Source organism: Antechinus flavipes, chromosome 2 (assembly GCF_016432865.1).
Source record: "Antechinus flavipes isolate AdamAnt ecotype Samford, QLD, Australia chromosome 2, AdamAnt_v2, whole genome shotgun sequence".
NCBI lineage: Eukaryota > Metazoa > Chordata > Mammalia > Dasyuromorphia > Dasyuridae > Antechinus > Antechinus flavipes.
In genome coordinates, this window is record NC_067399.1 from 569,312,589 (window position 1) to 569,333,156 (window position 20,568).

The 20,568-nt window shown below is 35.1% G+C and overlaps 1 protein-coding gene across 1 annotated transcript in view; it reads right to left on the minus strand.

The window, feature by feature from the left end:
• Window positions 1-20,325, minus strand: part of AP3S2 (adaptor related protein complex 3 subunit sigma 2) — a 45,598-nt gene extending 25,273 nt beyond the window's left edge. Inside the window, exons 1-4 of the mRNA XM_051981113.1 lie at window positions 20,002-20,325; window positions 12,960-13,051; window positions 12,493-12,604; window positions 11,677-11,748 (exon numbers count right to left, since the gene is read on the minus strand). Of these exons, the coding sequence (XP_051837073.1) occupies window positions 11,677-11,748; window positions 12,493-12,604; window positions 12,960-13,051; window positions 20,002-20,070 (345 nt within the window). The 5' untranslated portion in view covers window positions 20,071-20,325. The remainder of the gene's footprint in view (window positions 1-11,676; window positions 11,749-12,492; window positions 12,605-12,959; window positions 13,052-20,001) is intronic.
• Between the last annotated feature and the right edge of the window lie 243 nt (window positions 20,326-20,568).

The window sequence follows — 20,568 nt, forward strand, 5'->3', positions numbered from 1 at the left end:
TTCCATTGCAAGCAATCCAGGAAAGTGCAATTAGGTAACCAAGGTTCTCTATATTAGGCTACAGGTAAATAAGTAACTCATATACTAGTTTACTTTAAATATATATATATATTTTTTGTTATTTACATAACCTATATATATAAGATATCTAATATAATATACATTAACATCCTAACAACTGAAGTACTGTTTAAAAACCATGAATCTCCCTTATATATAGCTTGTTTTTTTTTAAAGTCCATATATTTATTTTTATTTAAAATATATATTTTGCGTATTAGTTCCAAAGCTGTTCTGTGTTTTCTTCTAAACTTTCTTCTGTTCTGTCCTCTGCTCTCATCATTCACTTTTTCCCCTTTCCTCCTCAATAGAACCCAGAGTTCAGATCTTTAGCCTTAGAGCAGTAGGCACTAGAACTTATTATAATCTCCAAATAATCTTGTAATGTAGGTACTATAAATATTATCATCTCCATTTTATAATTCCAGAAACTAAAGCTCAGAGATGTTACTTATCTTGCCCCTGACCATACTTCCAGTAAATATCTGAAGTGGAATGCTAACCAAGTTAGAATGATAATAAATTCAAATAAAATAAATAAAGCAATTTGGGGTTTCAGGAAATGGAACACTTGTTAGTAATGAAATCAAGGTCATTCTATTTCTATGTGTAGATGAGCAGAACTAGGGGAGTGGGAATTCAGATGAATTGGGCAAACTAAGGAACTAAGAAATTAGATTATTTGGGAGAACATTTGTATGTATACCTAAAGATATCTTGTAATGAGAGTAGGGATTGAGGTGAAGAAAAAGATTGTAAGCTTGATGTAGGTACTCCCCTCTAAAAACTCAAACATAATCCTCAGATACCTTAGTTGATGGTCTTTGGGAAAGCTGGAGCAAAATAACTCATCACCATAGTCAATCTGATGAAATCTTTCCTAACTTACCTAGGAAGTTTCTCAGATGACAAAGTCCATCCCTAGAATTAGATGAGAAGACTTTCCAGGTTGGCAGGACTTTCAACCCTATAGCAGGTATAATACAAGGTTAAAGCCTTGCCCCAAAAGTTTTTATCTAAATAAATAGCTCTTTAAGAACTAATTTATTCACATGATTTCAACTATCATGTTATCTTAACCTATTTCCTGGGTTCCCAAGCAGCATCTCTAACTTTTCTTCCTGGATGTCTTATCTTCAAATCAAATTTAACATGTCTAGAGTCAAACATATTAAAAATAACAATAATAAAATCACAAATATAAGAGATCTTCATGGAATAATATAATTTGAGAATGAGAAAGGACCTTAAGCAATTAGCTAATTCAATCCATACACAAACAACAAATACCCACTCTTAACAAATCCAATAAATGGTGATCCAGCCTCTGCTTGAAGACCTACAAAGAAAGGGCAAAGTCTCTCTAAGCCTTCCAAGCACTTTTGGCAGCTCTAATTATGAGGAAATTTTTCTTGATATTGAACCTCAATTTGCTTCTTCACCACTTTCACCATTTGTTCTAGGTTCTACTCTCTGTGACTTCACTGAAAAAATCTAGTCCCTCCTTCATGACATGACAGTCCTTGAAATACTTGAAGACAGCTATCAAGTTCCCCTAAATCTTCTCATCTTCAGACAAAACATTTTTGGTTCCTTCAAGTGACAACAATGGAAGTCATCTAGTCCTTGGTACTTTATAGAAGATGAAATTAACACCTGAGAAGAAATAACTTGTCCAAATTTACACAGCTAGTAAGTGGTGATTCTGAGAGAAGATTCAAATTCTGTCATTTTCCCCCCAAACTACCTCATCTTTTGGACATCTCCCATTTTTATCAATAGTATAATTAATTATTTTTTCAGGTACCTAAGCTCAAAATATCACAATTCTTTTACCACCTTCCATTTTCTTATCCAAATCCATTCAACATTCAAATTCTTTCTATACCTTTTTTTCTCCTAATATTTCCCTTATCTTCCCATTCCATTTTATTTTCATTGTTAAAAACATTAGACCAGCCCTTTATCACTTCAAACTAGGAATATTTCAATAGTCGTTTAAGTTTTCTTGACATCAATCTCTCCTTCTACTAATCCAAATGCAACAATAAATTTAATTAATGGAAGCACCAGCTATATTTACCTCACTATGCCATACAATGGAAAAGAGCAAGATGAAGTTTAGTCATGGTTCTTCAAAGGCAGAGTTTGGTATGATGAGAAACATAAAAAAATTAAAATAGAAAATAATGAAATTAAAAAGTGCTGATGAGTTAGTTTCAATGGTCTTGTGATGAAGAGTACCATCTGCACCCAGAGAGAGGACTGTGGCAACTAGGTGTGGATCACAAAATAGTATTTTCACCTTTTTTTATTGTTGTTTGATTACATTTTGTTTTCGTTCTCATTTTTTTCCTTTCTGATCTGATTTTTCACATGCAGTATGATAACTGTGGAAATATGTATAGAAGAATTGACACATTTAACATATTGGATTATTTGCCATCTGGGGAAGGGAGTAGGCGAAGGGAAGAAAAACAAATTTGGAACACAAGGTTTTATAAAGGTGAATGTTGAAAATTATGCATACATTTTGAAACTTTCAATTTATTTTAATAAAAAAATGTTAATGAAGGAAAGATAATTTCCAAGTGAAGGAATAAAGAAAGGCTTCATAAAAGAGGTACCATTCGATCTGGGTTTAAAGGCTAAATAGAATTTCAACAAGTTGGGAGGCTTTTAGAAGCAGTGTGAGATTGAGTAATAAATGTAAGTTAAATTAGTATGAGATTATAGAGACTTGAATGCCAAAAATTAGTTCTTCATCCTTTAGGAAATGAGAAGCCACTATGCAATAATCAACAAGAACATATTAAATGCCAGCTGTGTGACATGCTCTATATTAGGCAAAAGAATGACAATCAGATTTGCACCTAAGAATGATTAATCTAGTAGTGATATGAACAATGTGTTGGAAGGATGAAGCCTGGGAATGGAGAGTCTGATTAAGGTACTGTAATGGTCTAATCAAGAGATGATGAGAAAAATCATTACTTAAGTAGTAACAACAGGAATGAGAAGGAAGTTATGATATCACAGAGGGAGAACTAAATAAATGTGAATGGTATGGGAAAGGAAGAAGTCAAAGATGACATCAGATTTCCAAGCAAAGATAAGACAGATGATTAGTTAACAGAAAAAAGGAATTCAAAGGAATAACAAATTTTTTTTTTTTTTTTTTTTTTTTTTTATGTTTAGAGTCAGTGGTCACAAATTTATTTTCTGCTCATGTCATTCCTATCTATATGATTTTGGGCAAGGCACTTAATTTTCAGAATTACAAATTTCTTCCAATCAAGTAAACAAGAATTCAGTAAAAGCCGGTATTGGGGAAACATAGAAAAGCAAGAATAATTACTGCTCTCACGGCTATCACAATATAAATGGAAGCCAACATGCCAAGAGCAATGTATATATTATGTCTAATAATCATAATAATCACAATCCTATGGCCTTTAGTGATGGGAGGCTCATTACTTTCAGAGGAAATCCATTCCATTTGGGAATTTGATTCTCATAACAGCCTATAGCATATATTATAGTAATACAATTATTGTTTTTCCTAGATAAGGAAACTGATGTTCAAAAAGGATAAATAGCTTCCATGAGATCACATTTAGCTCAAACAAAGTCTTATTTCTTTTTTTTTTAAATTTTTTATTTAATAATTACATTATATTGACACTCATTTCTGTTCCGATTTTTTCCCCTCCCTCCCTCCACCCCCTCCCCTAGATGGCAAGCAGTCCTTTATATGTTGGATATGTTGCAGTATAGAAGGAATAACAAATTAAGGGAAAAGACAGAGCATAAATTCAGTTTTGAACATACTGAATTTGAAATGACAATGGGACATCTGGGTAGAGATGTCCAGAAGATACTGATCAAGGAAGCTGGGTTTAAAGAGATAGAAATGGTTCAAATGGTTGTTGTGGAGAACATGATAAGGAACTTAAAAAGAGGTGAATAAAAGAACATAGAAATGGAAATGAGAGTATTTGAAGTTAAGAAACATAAATTTATAATGGATAGAAATAAACATTTTATAATTTTCTTTAGCAATACTGAGTAGCTTAGGACATAGAAGGGAAATTAGTTGGTAAAAGTTAACCAGTTACAGATTAACTTGACAAGAATGGTAGAAAATAATTTCCCTAAAATAATGCTTCAAATTAGCAATTCTGATTAAAAAAATCAATTAGATAATAAAACAGACTTCCCCCTTCTTGTTAGAGAAATAGGGAACTATGAAAAAGGAATAGTGTATATACTCTTAGTCATAGCCATTTTTTGGTCAGTTCTGCTTAACCTGTTTGATTATAATGATTGTAACTCATTGCTTGCATTGGAAAATGCTATCTATTTACATCCAGAGAAAGAACTATAGGTCGGAATGAATGAAGGTCCTGATTCTTTTTTTTTACAACATGACTAATATAGAAATATGTTTAACATGATTGCACATGTATAGCCTATATGGGACTGCAAACTTGGAGAGGGGTAGGAAACCGAGGGAGAGAGAAAAATTTCTCCCTCAAAAATCTAACAAAAATGAATGCTAAAAACTCTCTTTGCATATAAGAAAAATACTATAAAATGCAAAAAATGCAAAAAAATTGTAACTCATTGTTACAAGGTAAAGGAGGAGAGAAAATAAATGTATAAAGAAATAAAAAGAATCACTAAAAAAATTTTATACACAGCTTTATATATGTCATTTCCTTATTTAACTGGCTCTCTAAAACGGATTTGACATCTTATAGATGTAGATGTTTCCTCCAATAACCCAAGCTGCAGTCCATTCACAGCTGCCCTGGGAGATTTTTGTTACTCTTTTTGTAAATTCAACACAGTCCTCTCAACTCGCTGGAGGATCTCCACCACTTTTCCTGATGTTTTGAGGAGAGTTCAAGCTATCTCCCTGTCATCCTTCACCCTTATCACATAACAGTATATTTTTTCTTCCTATCATACAATGTCTTGATGGTATCTTTGTTCTTCTGTTCTTCAAAATATCTGACTGGTTATAAACTGCTCACTCCTACTGGGTAGCTATCCACTGGCCTCTGTACAACATTCTTTACCAATCCTTCAGAGACTGTTATGTTCCATGTCTTACAGTCTTATAATAGCACTAGTAGAAGATTAGTTTAAAAAAGATGGGTAATTTTTTTGTCGTTGGGAGAAGCTTAGCATCATTAAATGAACTTTGCAATTCCTGAAAGCAAATGATCCTGTTCTCTGCCTTTTGTTTAATTCTGGACCCAACTCTAGTCACTTGTACCTTCTGTTCTATATACACATAACGATGGACAAGCTCTATAGGTTTTCCATCCAGATGTATGTCATAATCTGGACAAAATATTCTTCACCTACTTGATGCTTCCTACATGGACAATTAGGACTTACAGATCACTTCCAGGGGCTGTGAGGTATTCTAGAGTCTGAGGCCACCAACACAATGTCATCTGAAAAGTGAGAGCATGTAAAGGACTTCATATTCCACAGGATATAGCTAACTATTACAATATAAAGAAAATCCAAATTCTTGGTACATAAGCCCTCCAGAATCTGGTCCTAAATTATCTATATCTCATAATACATAACTCAACTGGACTTCCTCATTGCTGATAGGCAATCTTTTTATACTTACCTAATTGATTTGTTATCCTATTCCCCAGTGACTTTTCCAGACTTTTTCATCTCTCTTCAAACCTTCAAAGCTTTTCCCTACCCTCTTAGCTGAGAACCCTGCCTCATATTTCACTGAAAAAACTAAGGCCATTCATTGAGAGCTCCTTTTCCTCTCTCTATATCATATTATTTAAATGTCTTTCCCTACTACTTCCTCCAATCCTGTGTCACACAAGGAGATAGCTCTTCTTGCCAAGGCAAACCCCTCTACATGCACAAGTGATTCTATTTCATCCCATGTTTTCCAACATATTCCCCTCTGTCTTACTTTTCTTCACACTCTCTACCCATTGACAAAAACACTCATATCTACTCCATCCTCAAAAAAAATTCTCCATGCTCTGTCTGTTAGATATTGTGCTCTATTTCTGTTCCCTTTCAGAGCATCCTTCTCTTTGGAAAAAATTATCTGTAGTCAGTACTTCACTCCTGTCCTATGTAACAACCTTCCTAGACTTTGTTAAAAGAAAATTAAGCGGAATTTTATGGGATGGGTTACTCTATGACCTATTTTATTTATTTGTATTCACATCAGGAAACTTTTATAGTGAAAACACTATGCAAGGACTTTTGTTTAAAACGAGTTATAGAATATATATTTCTACCATGTTTAACATATACTGGACTGCTTGCCATTTAGGGGAGGGAGTGGGGGAAGGAGAGAAAATTGGAACACAGGGTTCTGCAAGGGCTAATGTTGAAGAATTGTCCACTGCTCTGAAAAATAAAAAGCTTTAATAAATAATAATAATAATAAATAAAATGAGTTATAGAAGATCTAACTATAATCTGACAAAGAACCCAAATGGATACCAGATCAAAAAGAAATAAAAGTAAATTTCTTCATACAACAACTCCTGACTAAAAACAAAAACTAAATAAATAAAATGGCTTGAAGCCTGGAGGTTTTTAAAAGGGATCCTACTAGGGAAGCTAGACTCAACAAAGATAAGCAAGCCAGAAACTTGCCAGTGTTCTGACTAGAGAAACTCCAGGGGTCCCTGAAGCCTTCAGTGATAGAAAAGAGGATCTATAATGTTTGAAAGGAGAAGCTGTTAGGGAAGAAAGATGAATGAAAACTATAGTGCTTCATGGAAAAAAAAACTAGACATCTACATTTAGTCTGACCTCATTTGCTCCTAAGGACTCTGGAGACCACAGATGATCCCGTGGATAAGCCAGGAGGTCTTGTCAGCACTATCCGTGTAGATAGGTAAGGGGAAGTGGAAGCCAGAGACAGAAGCTCAAGAAATTGAAGGTCAGGATTAAACATGGCATAATTGTGTGGAGGGGAAGAAGAAGAGTCACACTGGCACTAAATCATAAATGAGGAACTGAGGTAGGAAAGACGATTAAATAGAAAAACTAAACATTGCTTTTATGGAAATGAAGCAAGAGATAAAAGATAAAATTACTTGTGAGAAAGAATCAGAAAAAGAAAAAAAAATCTCAACAGAAGGTGAACAATCCTACCTAAATAACAACTCTGAAAATTAAAATGGAGCAAAGAGAACTCAATGACTCCATGAAACAAAAAGAAATAATTAAAGAAAATAAAAATATTTAAAAAGTAATTAACAACCTTTCCAATAAGATGAGAAATAAAACAAGAATGTCTGTATCATTACTATTTCATGACATTGTGATAAAACACTAGTTAAAACAATAAAGAAATTAAATTGAAGGAATAAGCACAGGCAAAGGAAAAACAATTTTTTTTTCTAATAATTTTATTAGAGTTTGCAGATGATATGATAGTTCATATAGCGAACTCTAGGAAGAAAGCTAGAAATATAATAGAAATGACAATACTTTCTAAACTAATTTATTTATTCAGGGTCATAACAATCATCAACTACCAAAAGATTACTTTACAGAGGAGAAAAGAAATAACAAAATTCATTTGGAGGAACAAAATGTCAAAATTTTCAAGGAAAATAATGATGCCTTTTGGTACAAGGACTCAAAAATTTGACTGTATCGTCACAAGAATCACTAAGATAGCAAGATCTCCAGAGAAATCTGTTGTATTTTATGTACAAAGGAACACATAGAAATTTTGTCTTAACCAGTCAGACGTCCTCATGGGCAAAGAAAATCATGCAAGTTTTACCTAGAATGGTTTAGTTTCTCATCTAATTGTGCAGGCATAACTTCTAGTCAACTCTAGGTCTCCAATCTCTGTGGGCAGAAGCCTCTTAGACCCAATTTTGGTTTTGTTGTAGCACTTGGGAATTGAACTAACAGAATAGACAAGCCTCTCCACAGGAGAGAAAGAATGAGGATCCAGTCCCCCAGAACCAATTAATCAATGTTGCTATACAAACACCAAGTCAAATTCATTTGGTTTCTCAACAGAAGAGTAAAAGGCTGACTTGTAGAGAATTCAATCCCTGTGGAAAGAAGCCCACAATTCTCAGAGAACACTGTAAACAGACTTTACTCTGAAAAAGGTGGTTTGATAGTATCTTTATTATTTTTAGGTTAGGTAAGGACCATCAAAGTACCAACATAAGAATCAATCTATTACAACTTTAAATCATTTGTACTACGTATTTATAAGTACAAAAGAATGTTAATGACTTGCTTATGAACTATGCTATGTAGATTTTTCTAGAGACACTGGGCAAGGCCTTCAAAAAGGAAATGAAGAACACCCCCAAACACTAAAAGAGCTGTTCAGGATTTGGGATTTACAGGTTTTGCCAAATACACTCCAGTAGATTTTTCTGGGAAAAGCAGATATCAAAAATGGGGAGAGAGTATAAGAGTGGAGTTTATTGCACTCAATCCTACTTAAAGTGATAAGATGCCTTAATAACTTTTAATTAAGAGAGAACAAGTCCCAGTTAATAAATTTCAACTATAAGCTTTCATTTCAATTAGTCAAGATTTAAAAGTAAGTAGGAAAAGTTCTTGGAAATGAATGACAATGATGTTGCATAGCAATTATGTTTGAATTAGCTGAAGAAACTTGGTCACATGATGGGATCATTTATAAAACATACAGCCACTTTAGAACCAGGGTTATTCCAGAGATTGAAGAAGTACCAAATCACTATTGATCAGAGAAATGCAAATTAAGACAACTCTGAGATATCACTACACACCTGTCAGATTGGCTAAGATGACAGGAAAAAATAATGATGAATGTTGGAGGAGATGCAGGAAAACTGGGACACTGATGCATTGTTGGTGGAGTTGTGAACGAATCCAACCATTCTGGAGAGCAATCTGGAATTATGCCCAAAAAGTTGTCAAATTGTGCATACCCTTTGATCCAGCAGTGTTACTTCTGGGCTTATATCCCAAAGAAACACTAAAGAAGGGAAAGGGACCTGTATGTGTCAAAATGTTTGAGGCAGCCCTGTTTGTAGTGGCTAGAAATTGGAAAATGAAGGGATGCCCATCAACTGGAGAATAGCTGAGTAAATTGTGGTATATGAATGTTATGGAATATTATTGTTCTGTAAGAAATGACCAGCAGGATGAATACAGAGAGGCTTGGAGAGATTTACATGGACTGATGCTAAGTGAGATGAGCAGAACCAGGAGATCATTATACACTTCCAGAACGATATTATATGAGGATGTATTCTGATGGAAGTGGATTTCTTTGACAAAGAGACCTAACTCAGTTTCAATTGATCAAGGATGGACAGAAGCAGGTACACCCAAAGAAAGAACACTGGGAAATGAATGTGAACTATCTGCATTTTTGTCTTTCTTCCCGGGTTATTTTTACCTTCTGAATCCAATTCTCCCTGTGCAACAAGAGAACTGTTCGATTCTGCAAACATGTATTGTATTTAGGATATACTGCAACATATCTAACATATATAGGACTGCTTGCCATCTAGGAGAGGGGGTGGAGGGAGGGAGGGGAAAAATCTCAACAGAAGCGAGTGCAAGAGATAATGTTGTAAAAAAATTACCCTGGCATGGATTCTGTCAATATAAAGTTATTATAAAATAAAATAAAATATAAAAAGAAAGAAAGAAAGAAAGAAGAAGTACAACATTCCAATAAAACTCTGAGGAGAAAGGCCCCTAAAAGGCTTAGTCAGACAAACCTAGGAATGGAGCCATTACCCTGTGTTTCTAAATTTAAAGCAATAAAATAGTTAAATCAAGAATGAGGATGATACTTCTAGCATCTTTCTCCCCCCTTTATTTTCTGTATCTGAAGAGGTTAAATCTATCTCAGAAACAGAAATGAAATCAAAGATGAATTTGAAGTCTTACCTAACCAAAAAATGTCTTAGGCAAGATATCTTTTTGACACTCAAAGCAGGGTGTGGTTTCTAATTTACTTTCTGCATTATTTGTTGCCCAATAATCTCAGGGGTGACATTCTTTTCTGATGACATGTGAGTAAAATACAATGAACTATCTAATAAGTTATAAAAATAACTTGTGACATCAGCAATATCCTTTATGGGAGACTACATGAAGATAAACACTGTAAAGAAGAATTACAACAGTTTTTCTGTGTCTACTTAATGTATTTCAAGATCAAGTTTTATAATATGTCAATGTATTTGAACTGTTTTATTATTTTATGAGAATTACAAATGTTCAAAAAATTACATGAGAAAAAGACCATTAAGCACAAAAGAAAGGAACCATTATGTGACATTCTCAAAACCATTTATTCTTGGCTTTGTCCATTCAATAATGCAACAGGGAAGCAGATTTTTATTTTAGATCTCCTTGTTAGTTATATGATAGGAGAAAAGAAGCTTTAACAACTAACTTATTCAGTACACAATACAAAGGACTTAAATTCATATACTAGTAACCCTTTGAGGCTTTTAGGATCTTTTCCCATAATGAAAGAGGAGAATGATTGCTCAAAATCTTCCCTGAAGGCTTTGAAAGCTGGTATAACTATCCAAGAATCCAAAGTAAAGCAAAGAAAGAAGAAGAAGAAAGTTATGCTTTTCCTGCACATGTTCTAGGCTCTCTTCTAGAGCTACAGGAATCATACTTCATAGGGTCCAAGAACAAAAATAATGAAAAATATCTAATTTCATTCCAAAATTCTTCACTGAGTTTAATGACAATGCAGACCAATAATACTGAGACAAAGAAACTTATTCAGAAATGAAAAATAATTTCTGAAAAAAAAATACTATCAATGATTTGCCTTAGGAACATTTAATCTGACAAAAAAAGTCTTGTAATAGACTAACATCTGAAAGACAAACTTCTAATGGGGACAATAGATCCTACTGATGGATCTTATTAAAGGGAACATAACTAAATATGAGTCATCTTATATAAATAGATTTTCAAATGAGCAAGTTCATATTGGAGATAACAACGTGGACATGTGTTGTACTAGTATAATACAGGCTCCAGGTTCTCTCTTGGAATTTTCATGTTCCATCTCTGAATAATTCATTTACATCAGTCAGCCTATCTTCACAACAGTGAAGGGATAGACTATATCCCACAGTTATAGTTGAAGATGGATCTAAGAACAAATTCTCTAGCCCACTCATACCTTCTTCCCATTCCAAATATGATCTTAGTGGTCACCTACTTACTGAAATGCAGCACAACCCTGAATTATGTCACCTTCATTTTAGTAACTACACTTTCCATGACAAATTCATACTTTGAAAACTACAGCAAAAGTCCCCCATGGGTCCTGGCCAAAGCATGGAATAACATTTTATAATCTGCCTAAATCTCACTCTGGTATCCAATTACTCTGAGTTCAATGAATGTTCAATTCTCTCTGCACAAATGAATAGAGGCTATGCAGAGTTTGAAAACAAAACACAAACTAAATATATTAAAGACAGTTCTGGAACATTCCTAAGGTGGAAGTTGGACAAAAGAATAGGGAAAAGGAGATAGAAATAGCCTGAAGCTCCTAACTTACTGGGAACCTTGTTCTGGGACAAGATGTACCTTATCCATGTGGAAGATCAAGTCCAACTCACAGACATTTTCAAAACACTTGTCCAATGTCTCCACAAAAACCTACAGAAAGAAGAAAAATAAATTTAAATCAAAATGGAAGAAAAATTAGTTCATATATTTTAAAAGTAAAATCGCTGGGGAGTTGGACAGCTATATCTTAAGCTTACCCTTACGTCTCAAAAGAATATGTACTGGGTTTTTAATATTAAGTGTTAACTGAACACTACTGTAACCCAGTACAGGGAATGCAAAAAGCTTCTAGAGAAAAAAAATCTCATATTTTAATATGGCTCCAAAGCTTACAGAGACAGGTGGAATACTTTCTCCTTTCATGAGGTCCCCAAAGTTTTTATATAGCAAGAGGTTTCCTTTTTACTTGATCAATAGTTAATCTAAGCTTTTGTTTGCCTATCTCCCACTTTTTACTTAGAGTTGTTCAGAAGGACTTGATTCAGAGCACCACCTGCTGGTCATCTGACAATTCTGTCTCAGGTATCAACCTAACACTAGTAAAGTGTTTTGGTGATCCAAGGCAAACCAACTACAAAGCTTTCCACAGAGCCTCCAGGAGACCCAAGGGATAAAAGAGATGAGCAAAGATAATGTAAAACGGGCAGTTTACACCACTGACTAAGGCTTGGAGCCATTTTACTATCACCTCACCCTAGGATTCTAGAATCATAGATCTAGAGCTGGGAGGGAGCTCAATAATGCCAGCCTAACCTCCTTCATTTACCTATAAGAAAATTAGATCCCAGGAAGTTAAGTACCTGTTCTACTTCTCAACAAGTTCACCATACATACCTGAATGAGGTCCAAGATCCCCAGTTCACTTTCTGAAGAATCCACACAAAACACAAAATACAAAGTAGCATAGTGCCGGTAAATCAACTTGTAGTCAGAACCGCCAATCAAACTGCAGGAACAAAAGACAACCCCCCCAGAGAAAGTTGAAATATTGTGCTACAGTAAATGTGATTTCCACTATAAAACACTACCTAAAAATCCACAGGAAAATTCATCAGATTCACATTCAAATCGCAAAAGTAACATGTAGCCCCTCCTCACAATGAGAAAAAAAGAGGAACACACAAGAGAGATGAATTTATAAGCACAGGGTCTCTTCATGAACATCTCCATCGAGGCTAAAGCCTACAAGTATTCTAGATCCAGCTTTATACTTAGAGTTACCAACACCAGCCTGAAGTTCCAGGAATTATTGGTTGATCAGACCCTTAAATAAGTGAAGAAAAAGTAAATTGCTGGTTTACCTTCCCCCCTCTAGGAAGTTGCAGATGTTGTCATCCCGCTTAAGGACAAGGTGGAAAGTCTCCCTGACAATCTGCTGTTGAATCTCTTCTGGCTACAGGGGAAAAAAAAAAGTCAGAAAAATCAGTGAAAATCACAAGAATGAAGCACTATGCAAATTTCTAAGGCACATAACTCTGCTATTCCATAACATTGGAAACAGGAAGTTTCCAGTCTTCACCATACTCCTCCTTCTCTACCATGTTCTTTCCCATTCCCCTCTACTATTATCAGGGACTCACATGATTTGTCCTAGACAAAGCAGTTCTCAAACTGTTTGGTATCAGAACTCATTTACATTCTTAAAAATTGAAGATTTCAAAGAACTTTGATGTGGATTATATTTATTTATATTTATCCTACTAGAAATTATAGCTAATAACTTTTAAAATATTTAACTATTACTTCACTTAAAATTGTAAATCTATTACATGGTAATATAAACTTTTTTTTAAGGAAAAAATAACTATATGTTCCCAAACAAAAAAATTTAGTGAGAAGAATGGCATTACTTTCACAAATTTTTGCAAATCTTTTAAAAATCTAGCTTAACGGAGGATTGCTGGATTCTCAAATAAATAAATGCTCTGTGAAATGTTGTTTTGGTTGATGTGTATGATGAAAATCTCACCTCACACAGATATGTAGTTGAAAGAGGGAGGAGTACTTTGATAGACAAATAATGTATTGTTAATGTTATTATGAAAATAGCTTTGACTTTGAAGATCCCCTTAACAATCTTGGAAACCTTCAAGACCCTGATAATCACTTTGAGAATTACTTCCCTGAAGCATCAAATATTTGCTAGTCAACTAACATCAAGTGGTTGCCAATCAAGTCTTCATTTCTAGCACCATGATGAATTATAAAATAAATGAGGCAGCTCTTGGCAACACAAATATTTCCAGCTCTATCTCTTGATTAATCTTTTCTGAGACCTTCCCATTCATAGTTATAAGAGTGCTTTATTGTCCAAATCATGTAAATTCAAAATTAGAACTTTTGAAAGTTAGGGAAGACACAAGCCCAAAGTTAGGAAAGGATCCAGGAAAAAGCTCTTGTTTCTGGCAATTGTTTCTGGTTAAAAGTAATTTATTAGATCAACTCATTCTTCCCTTAATCAAAATTCATAATCACTGAGTAGGAATAACATGGACTTTTGCCAATACCCCAAAATTATCATTCTTAGAACGACTCAATACACTTTGACCTACCAAAAATACATTCCCTAAGGCTTAAAACTGTTTTCCTACAATGCTCATCAGCAACAACCTTATGGTAAATATACAATCAGAGACCTAATACCTCAAATATTTCCTCAGAAGAATTGTCTGATGAGCAAAAATACACTTGTTCCTGTCACTCTGTTCCCATCTTCTATTGTCAAAAATCCAGATCTCAATAGGATATTTCAGAAAAATCCAATGTTAGGAATCAACTGTCCCCTCTGACCTCACAATGTCTCTCCGACCTATCCATCACATGAGTAATTTTGTCATATGGTTAAGGTTAGACTTTGCTATTTTTCAGAACAATGTGTACTCCTAGATAAGCTACACAGAGTTCAAGTTACGATTTAGTCTTTTCAGACTTTTCTATGGAAATAAATCTATGTGCTTTAACTCTTGAGTAAACAATCCCTTCTGTACAAGTAAAGTCTCTTGGTTTGCTATCATTCTTCTTAGCAGGACAGCTAAAGCAATAAATGAAACCTTGAGATCTAATGAGGAAAAACCTCAAATTAGCATTTACTTTCAGTAAAAGCTTAATGGATAGATAGTTAAACCTCAATACCAAGAGTTCTCATCACAGGAACTGACCAAAGAGTCAAAATAGTTAAATGTTTTGGGGTTTTTTCCCCTAGGGACTCTGATTTGTTCTGAATTTACCTTGAAGATGTATTTACTTTGGTGTATATTTCTTTCTCATATAACAAATTTACATCTATGTAGCACCTTAAGGATTACATTTAACATTGATATAACTAACATAGACATATCAAAAATTATTATCCCCATTTTACAGACAAGAAAATTTAGGCTCACAGATATTGTCCAAGGTCACATATCTAAGAAGTGTCAGACTTGGGATCTGAACTCCTCCTGATTCCAAGTTCACCTGGCTGCTCTTGGACAGTTTTAATTACGAAAGGAGAGTAAATATTCTTCTGGTAATGGTACATCCTTTTACTTACTCCTACCTTTCTACTGATTCTGGATGATTTTTATTCTGTACTAGCAAATGAGGATATAAGAGTCCTAAGTTAGTGATAAGTGAAGAATATGAGAAAATATCCAGAGCAGCACCCAGTTTATGTATCTATTGCCATTCCTTGATCAAACCATATGATTGGCTAATCTTCCTATTATCTTTAGCCTCAATAGCAAGTTTTCCTCTCATTTTTCTTTGAAGTTCTTCATTGCTCACAGTTGCAGTCTGCTCAACCCATCATATTCCTCACCACTTAACTCTGCCTTAAGGAAATTGCAAAGCCACTCTAATGATCTTAAGCTTCTCCCCCCAAATAAAGTCATATTTTTTAAATACCAATATTCTACCAGTGTTCTGGTATGGAGTTATTGTAAGACTTTGAAGCATGGAACCCTGTAGTCTCTGAAGAAATAAAAATGATTATCAAATAGAGGTCAGTGGAGAAACATAGCTGATTTTGAGCCTATAAGCAACAAATAGAATTTACATATTTCCCCAGAAGCTATAAAATATACACATACATTTCTTTGTGAACCAACAAATTAACTGACTTTACTGAGGTAAATAGCTTTTCATCTGTTGCACAACCTATCACATTAGTTAATTAGATTTGGGAGCTACCTTAAGTATATGGGCCCCAAACTCAGGCTCTTCTATATCCCAGGACAAATATCTGACCCTGGCTTGGTAGCAGAACAGGAAGTCTAATGCTTTAAATTTCTCATCTACCATGTTCATACTTCATCTTCAGATGCCAATCTATTTCATGCTAAATCCTATGAGGTTTTAGTCTCTGCCTCCAGTACCTTAAATCTGTTTTCAAAATCTTTGAAGAAAAGGAGCTATGGATATTGTCTTTCACACTAAAAAATTATGTGAGGAGAGAATAAGAATGAACAGAGAGAGGATAGAAAGATTGAAACTGTAACCCTTCTCCTAGTTGGACTATAACAGGAAAGTACTTGCCTACTCATATCTAACTAATAAAAAAAAAAAAAAACTCAAAAGAAAAGCTTGATATAGATTAATTTTATCAGTGATGAAGATTTTTTTTCCAAACAACTAATACCCAATTTTAATACAAAATTGCTAAAGTATTATTGTAGGTATTGATTCATCCCTTGACAAAATATATACAATATGTTAATTACAAATTATTTTTCTTTAAATGGCTAAAACCTCTCCCAAACTAAGTCTGTTTTATAAAATAACAGATGGGGAAATAGATATCTAAATTCCTAATCAAGAAAAAGCCAAATAACAATTGCTTATATGCCCTCAATCATCTAAACTTTATGAGACTAGGGGAATGTTCAATTTAGGTTTCTGTGGAACTTAAAAGTAATGAATGTTGTCTTCTTCCCTCTTCATTTTTCAAGGGTCCTCTACTACACTGGCTTCCCATTGGTCTGTGAAACCTAGTAGCTTAGAAACCAAAGGGACATGTAAGTAACAAACTTTAGTCTGCTTTGTTTTCCAGCTATTATTATTGGAAATTAATTTATAGGGTAGCTAAAGTGGTATAGTAGAAAACTGAGTGTGGAATCAGTAAAACATCTTCCCAAGTTAAAATCTGGCTTCAGACACTTACTAGCTGTATGACAAGTCATTTCACCTTGTTGCTCAGTTTCTTCATCTGTAAAATGAGGTGGAGGCCTTGGCAAACCACTGCAGTATCTTTGCCAAGAAAATGCCAAACAAAATCAGGAAGAGTTGAACACGACTGAAAAAAACGACTGAACAATATCATATCTTTAATGTATAAAGCAACTGTCATCTCTAAGACATATTTAAATACTTAAGGCACATACAGAATTTCTATTTTAAACTAAATTTAAAATAATTCCTACAATGAATTAGGGAACGCATATGAAAATAAATTCTGCCCCATTTATTTCCTTTTGAATTTTGAAACCATAATAATTCCCTTTGGTCTATAGGAAGAGCATTAAATGAGGGAAGGCTTGATTGGTTTCATAAGCCCATTATTTGGGAAGAGAATAGAAATAGATTGTGATGATGCTGAATAGCAAAGGGTGAATTCTGTGTTTTGGCTGCAACACTGAACAACATGGCTTAACAGTATTTGAGAGAAAGATAATGGGAAAAGTTTGCAGTACTTAATATGCATTTAAATGCATGAAATAAAGCAATTTGTCCATCTTAAAGAGAAATCAAATTACTGTCTGATTTATTTTATTAATACTGCAATGTTAAAATTTCCAGCACTTAACTTTGTTTCTGAACATTTATGATACAATATAATCTCCAACATACCAGGACTATCAGAATTGACATTTTTGTTACTGTTCAGTTATTTTTGTCCCATCTATCTCTTCATGATCTCACTTGGAGTATTCTTGATAAAGATACTAAAAGTATTTTTCCACGTTCTTCTGCAGATCATTTTAAAGATGAGGGAACTGAGGCAAACAAATTTGATTTGCCCAGGTCACATAGGCTAGTGTCTGAGGCCACATTTGAACCAGGGTCTTCCTGACTGTACACCTGGTACTTTATCCACTTCACCATCTAGCTGCCCTGAACTGACATTTGCCTACACAAAATTTAAATAACTGAACCTAAAGTATTTTTTAATCTTTTTTTTAATTTTGAAATTCAAATCATGTCTCTCCTCTAGCCCTGTCTCATCTATTGAGAAGGAAAACAATATGATACCCATTTTACACATGCAATCATGCAAAACATTTTCATATGGCTAAGATATTTTAAAAAGTAGTGTTTGGAATTTTAAAATTATACTAAAAAAATCTAAGAGAATGTTGAATCTCACCTCTATTTCAAAAGCTCACCTCAAATGTTACCTTTCCTATGCAGCCATATCTTATCTTGCTCTAAATGGAAAATGATGATGCTAATCAATTTTGTTTATAATTTTTACATATTTCATTAAGCAAAACGTTCTATTTTCTATTATTTATGCATATCTTATATCCTTCATTCAAATGTCAACTGCTGGAGTCAGAAAGCTGTCTTACTTATGTTCTTGTGTATTTTCATTTTAATTTTGCACATCTGCTATCTTACATTTGATAAATAATTAATATATGTGGAATTAAATAGATAAATCAAATTTTCAAAAGATCTGCCTCTCTGGAAGACGGGATTCTACACATCCCTAAGTGTGAGGAGAAGAAATGAAAAGCAGTACAAAGGATCCAAGGAAAGGGACTAAAGATCTAAGAGCAAAATTTTAGTAATGATAATGGCAATGATACAAGTAAGAAAGCATTTCAAATCAATAAAAATAAATGAACAATTACTGACATTTATAGTACACAAGTTTGCAAATCACTTTACGTACATCATATTTTTCTGTGCCTCATAACAACCCTGAGAGACAAGTATTACAGGTACTGGACCAATTTTACAGATGAGGAAACTGAGACTCATATTAGTTAAATGACTCAAACATAACTTTAGAAAGTAGTATTAGAAAAGACTTGAATCCTGTTCTCCTGACTCCCAATCCAGCACAGTGGGAACTATGCCATGCAGCCTGGTCCATGATGCCTTTCCAGGAAAAGGACCCAACCCTAAGGGTTTTTCTTGGTGGTAAGTCATGTAATAACTGATTTGGGGAAAACTGTAGAGATCATTTACCCTAATATCCTCATTTTCCAGATAAGGAAACTGGACAGACTTGCCCGAGGTCCTATCAGTAGTTAAGTAGCAGAGCCATGACTAGAAGCTAAATTCTTTGGCTCTGATTTCTGTGATCTTTCCTCTTAGTTCAGGACCTGTGAAAGCTATGCACAGGAATCAGTTTTCAGGTCCAGTCCACCCAATATTACAATACAATATGTAGCACTTATCCCTTGAAAATACTTTCAAATCCCTTCATTATTTTTTCTGCAATAACGGTTTAATCAGGGTACCTCGGGATAAAGATCGTAATGCAGATGGGCATCTAACAAGGCAGGGCAAAGGGTCACTGACCTAATAAAGTCAAAGCCTGGGAGCTTAGGGGTCTAGAAAGAGACAAAAAATAAGGAACTACAGTCTCTAACCTGCCATGCCGTTAAGTTAGACGGCTTCAATTCAGTTCAATCCACATGTATTAAGCACAGTAGAGTTAAACTCTGGAGACTAAAAAAAAAAAATTTGTGTGTGTGTGTGTGTGTGTGTGTGTGTCTCGTGGGGGATGGGAGGTGAGTGCCAAAAGGCTGTCCCGGCCCTAAAGGAACTTACAATGTAATGGAAGGGGGAACAAGCAAACAAAAATATGCAAACTATGCCAACCGAGATTAGCAGAGAAGGCCCCTGTAATTTTTATAATACTGTTGGTTATGGTATATGGCAGTAAGATGACCACTGAAAACCTGAAAGGATTTTTATCCTCAATTACGTCCAATCCGTCCCCCCTCACACCTATTTTTTACAGAAAAGGAAACTGAGGATTTGAAAGGCGAAATTTCCGGTCCAAGGATGCCCTGATAGCGTCCGGGTGAAAACCTAAATTCCGGCCATCAAGTGCCCTGCGTTCGAATCCTGACTCAGCTAATGCCCACCAGTGCGTCTCTCTATCGGCCTCAGTTTCCGCCTCAGGAGGAGGGCTGAGCGCCAAGATAATCTCACTATTTCGGGAATATAAAATTCCAAACCCTGCCCTCTTTCCGCCACACCCGCCGCCTCCCAGGATCACAGGAGGACCCGGACGGCAGGTGTACACGCCCGGGCAGCTGCATATTCGCGACCGGCGGAAGGGGTCAAGGGTCGAGTGACAAGGAGTAGGAGGAGGTTCTGCTGTAGCGCGAAGGGGGCCGCACTCACGAAGCGCTGGTAGAAGCGGACCAGCCGCGGCTTCCCGTGGTTGTTAAACACCAGAATTGCCTGGATCATCTTTCCTGGGGCCGACGCCGCTACCGATTCTCAGGCACCGCTTCCAGCTCTTTCCGCCAGGACTGACGCCGACTTCCGGCCTGTCCCCCTGCCAATAACGTCCCCCCGGAAATCTAGAGGTGGTGCTTAAAACCCGTCTCCTTAGGGTGTTCTTGCCTGGGACTCAGTTTTCCCATCAGCTCTTTTGTAATCCTGGGAGCCCATCACTGACCTTTACAACATCAAAATAACAAATAAATAAATAAATTTAAGGGGGTAAAAAAAGTCGTGTGTGTGTGTGAGATATGTATCTATATGTGTGAGATATAAACATATATCTCACACATATACACATGAAAATAAATAAAAATTTAAGGGGGGGGCGGGGAAGCCATGTTATGTGTGTGTGTATATATGGTTCCCCATACTGGTTCAGACCATTATTCTTCCTTTCATCTATCGTATACAAGTTTCATAAGAATTCATAAGAAGAAAATGCATCTTCTTGCATTTTGTACA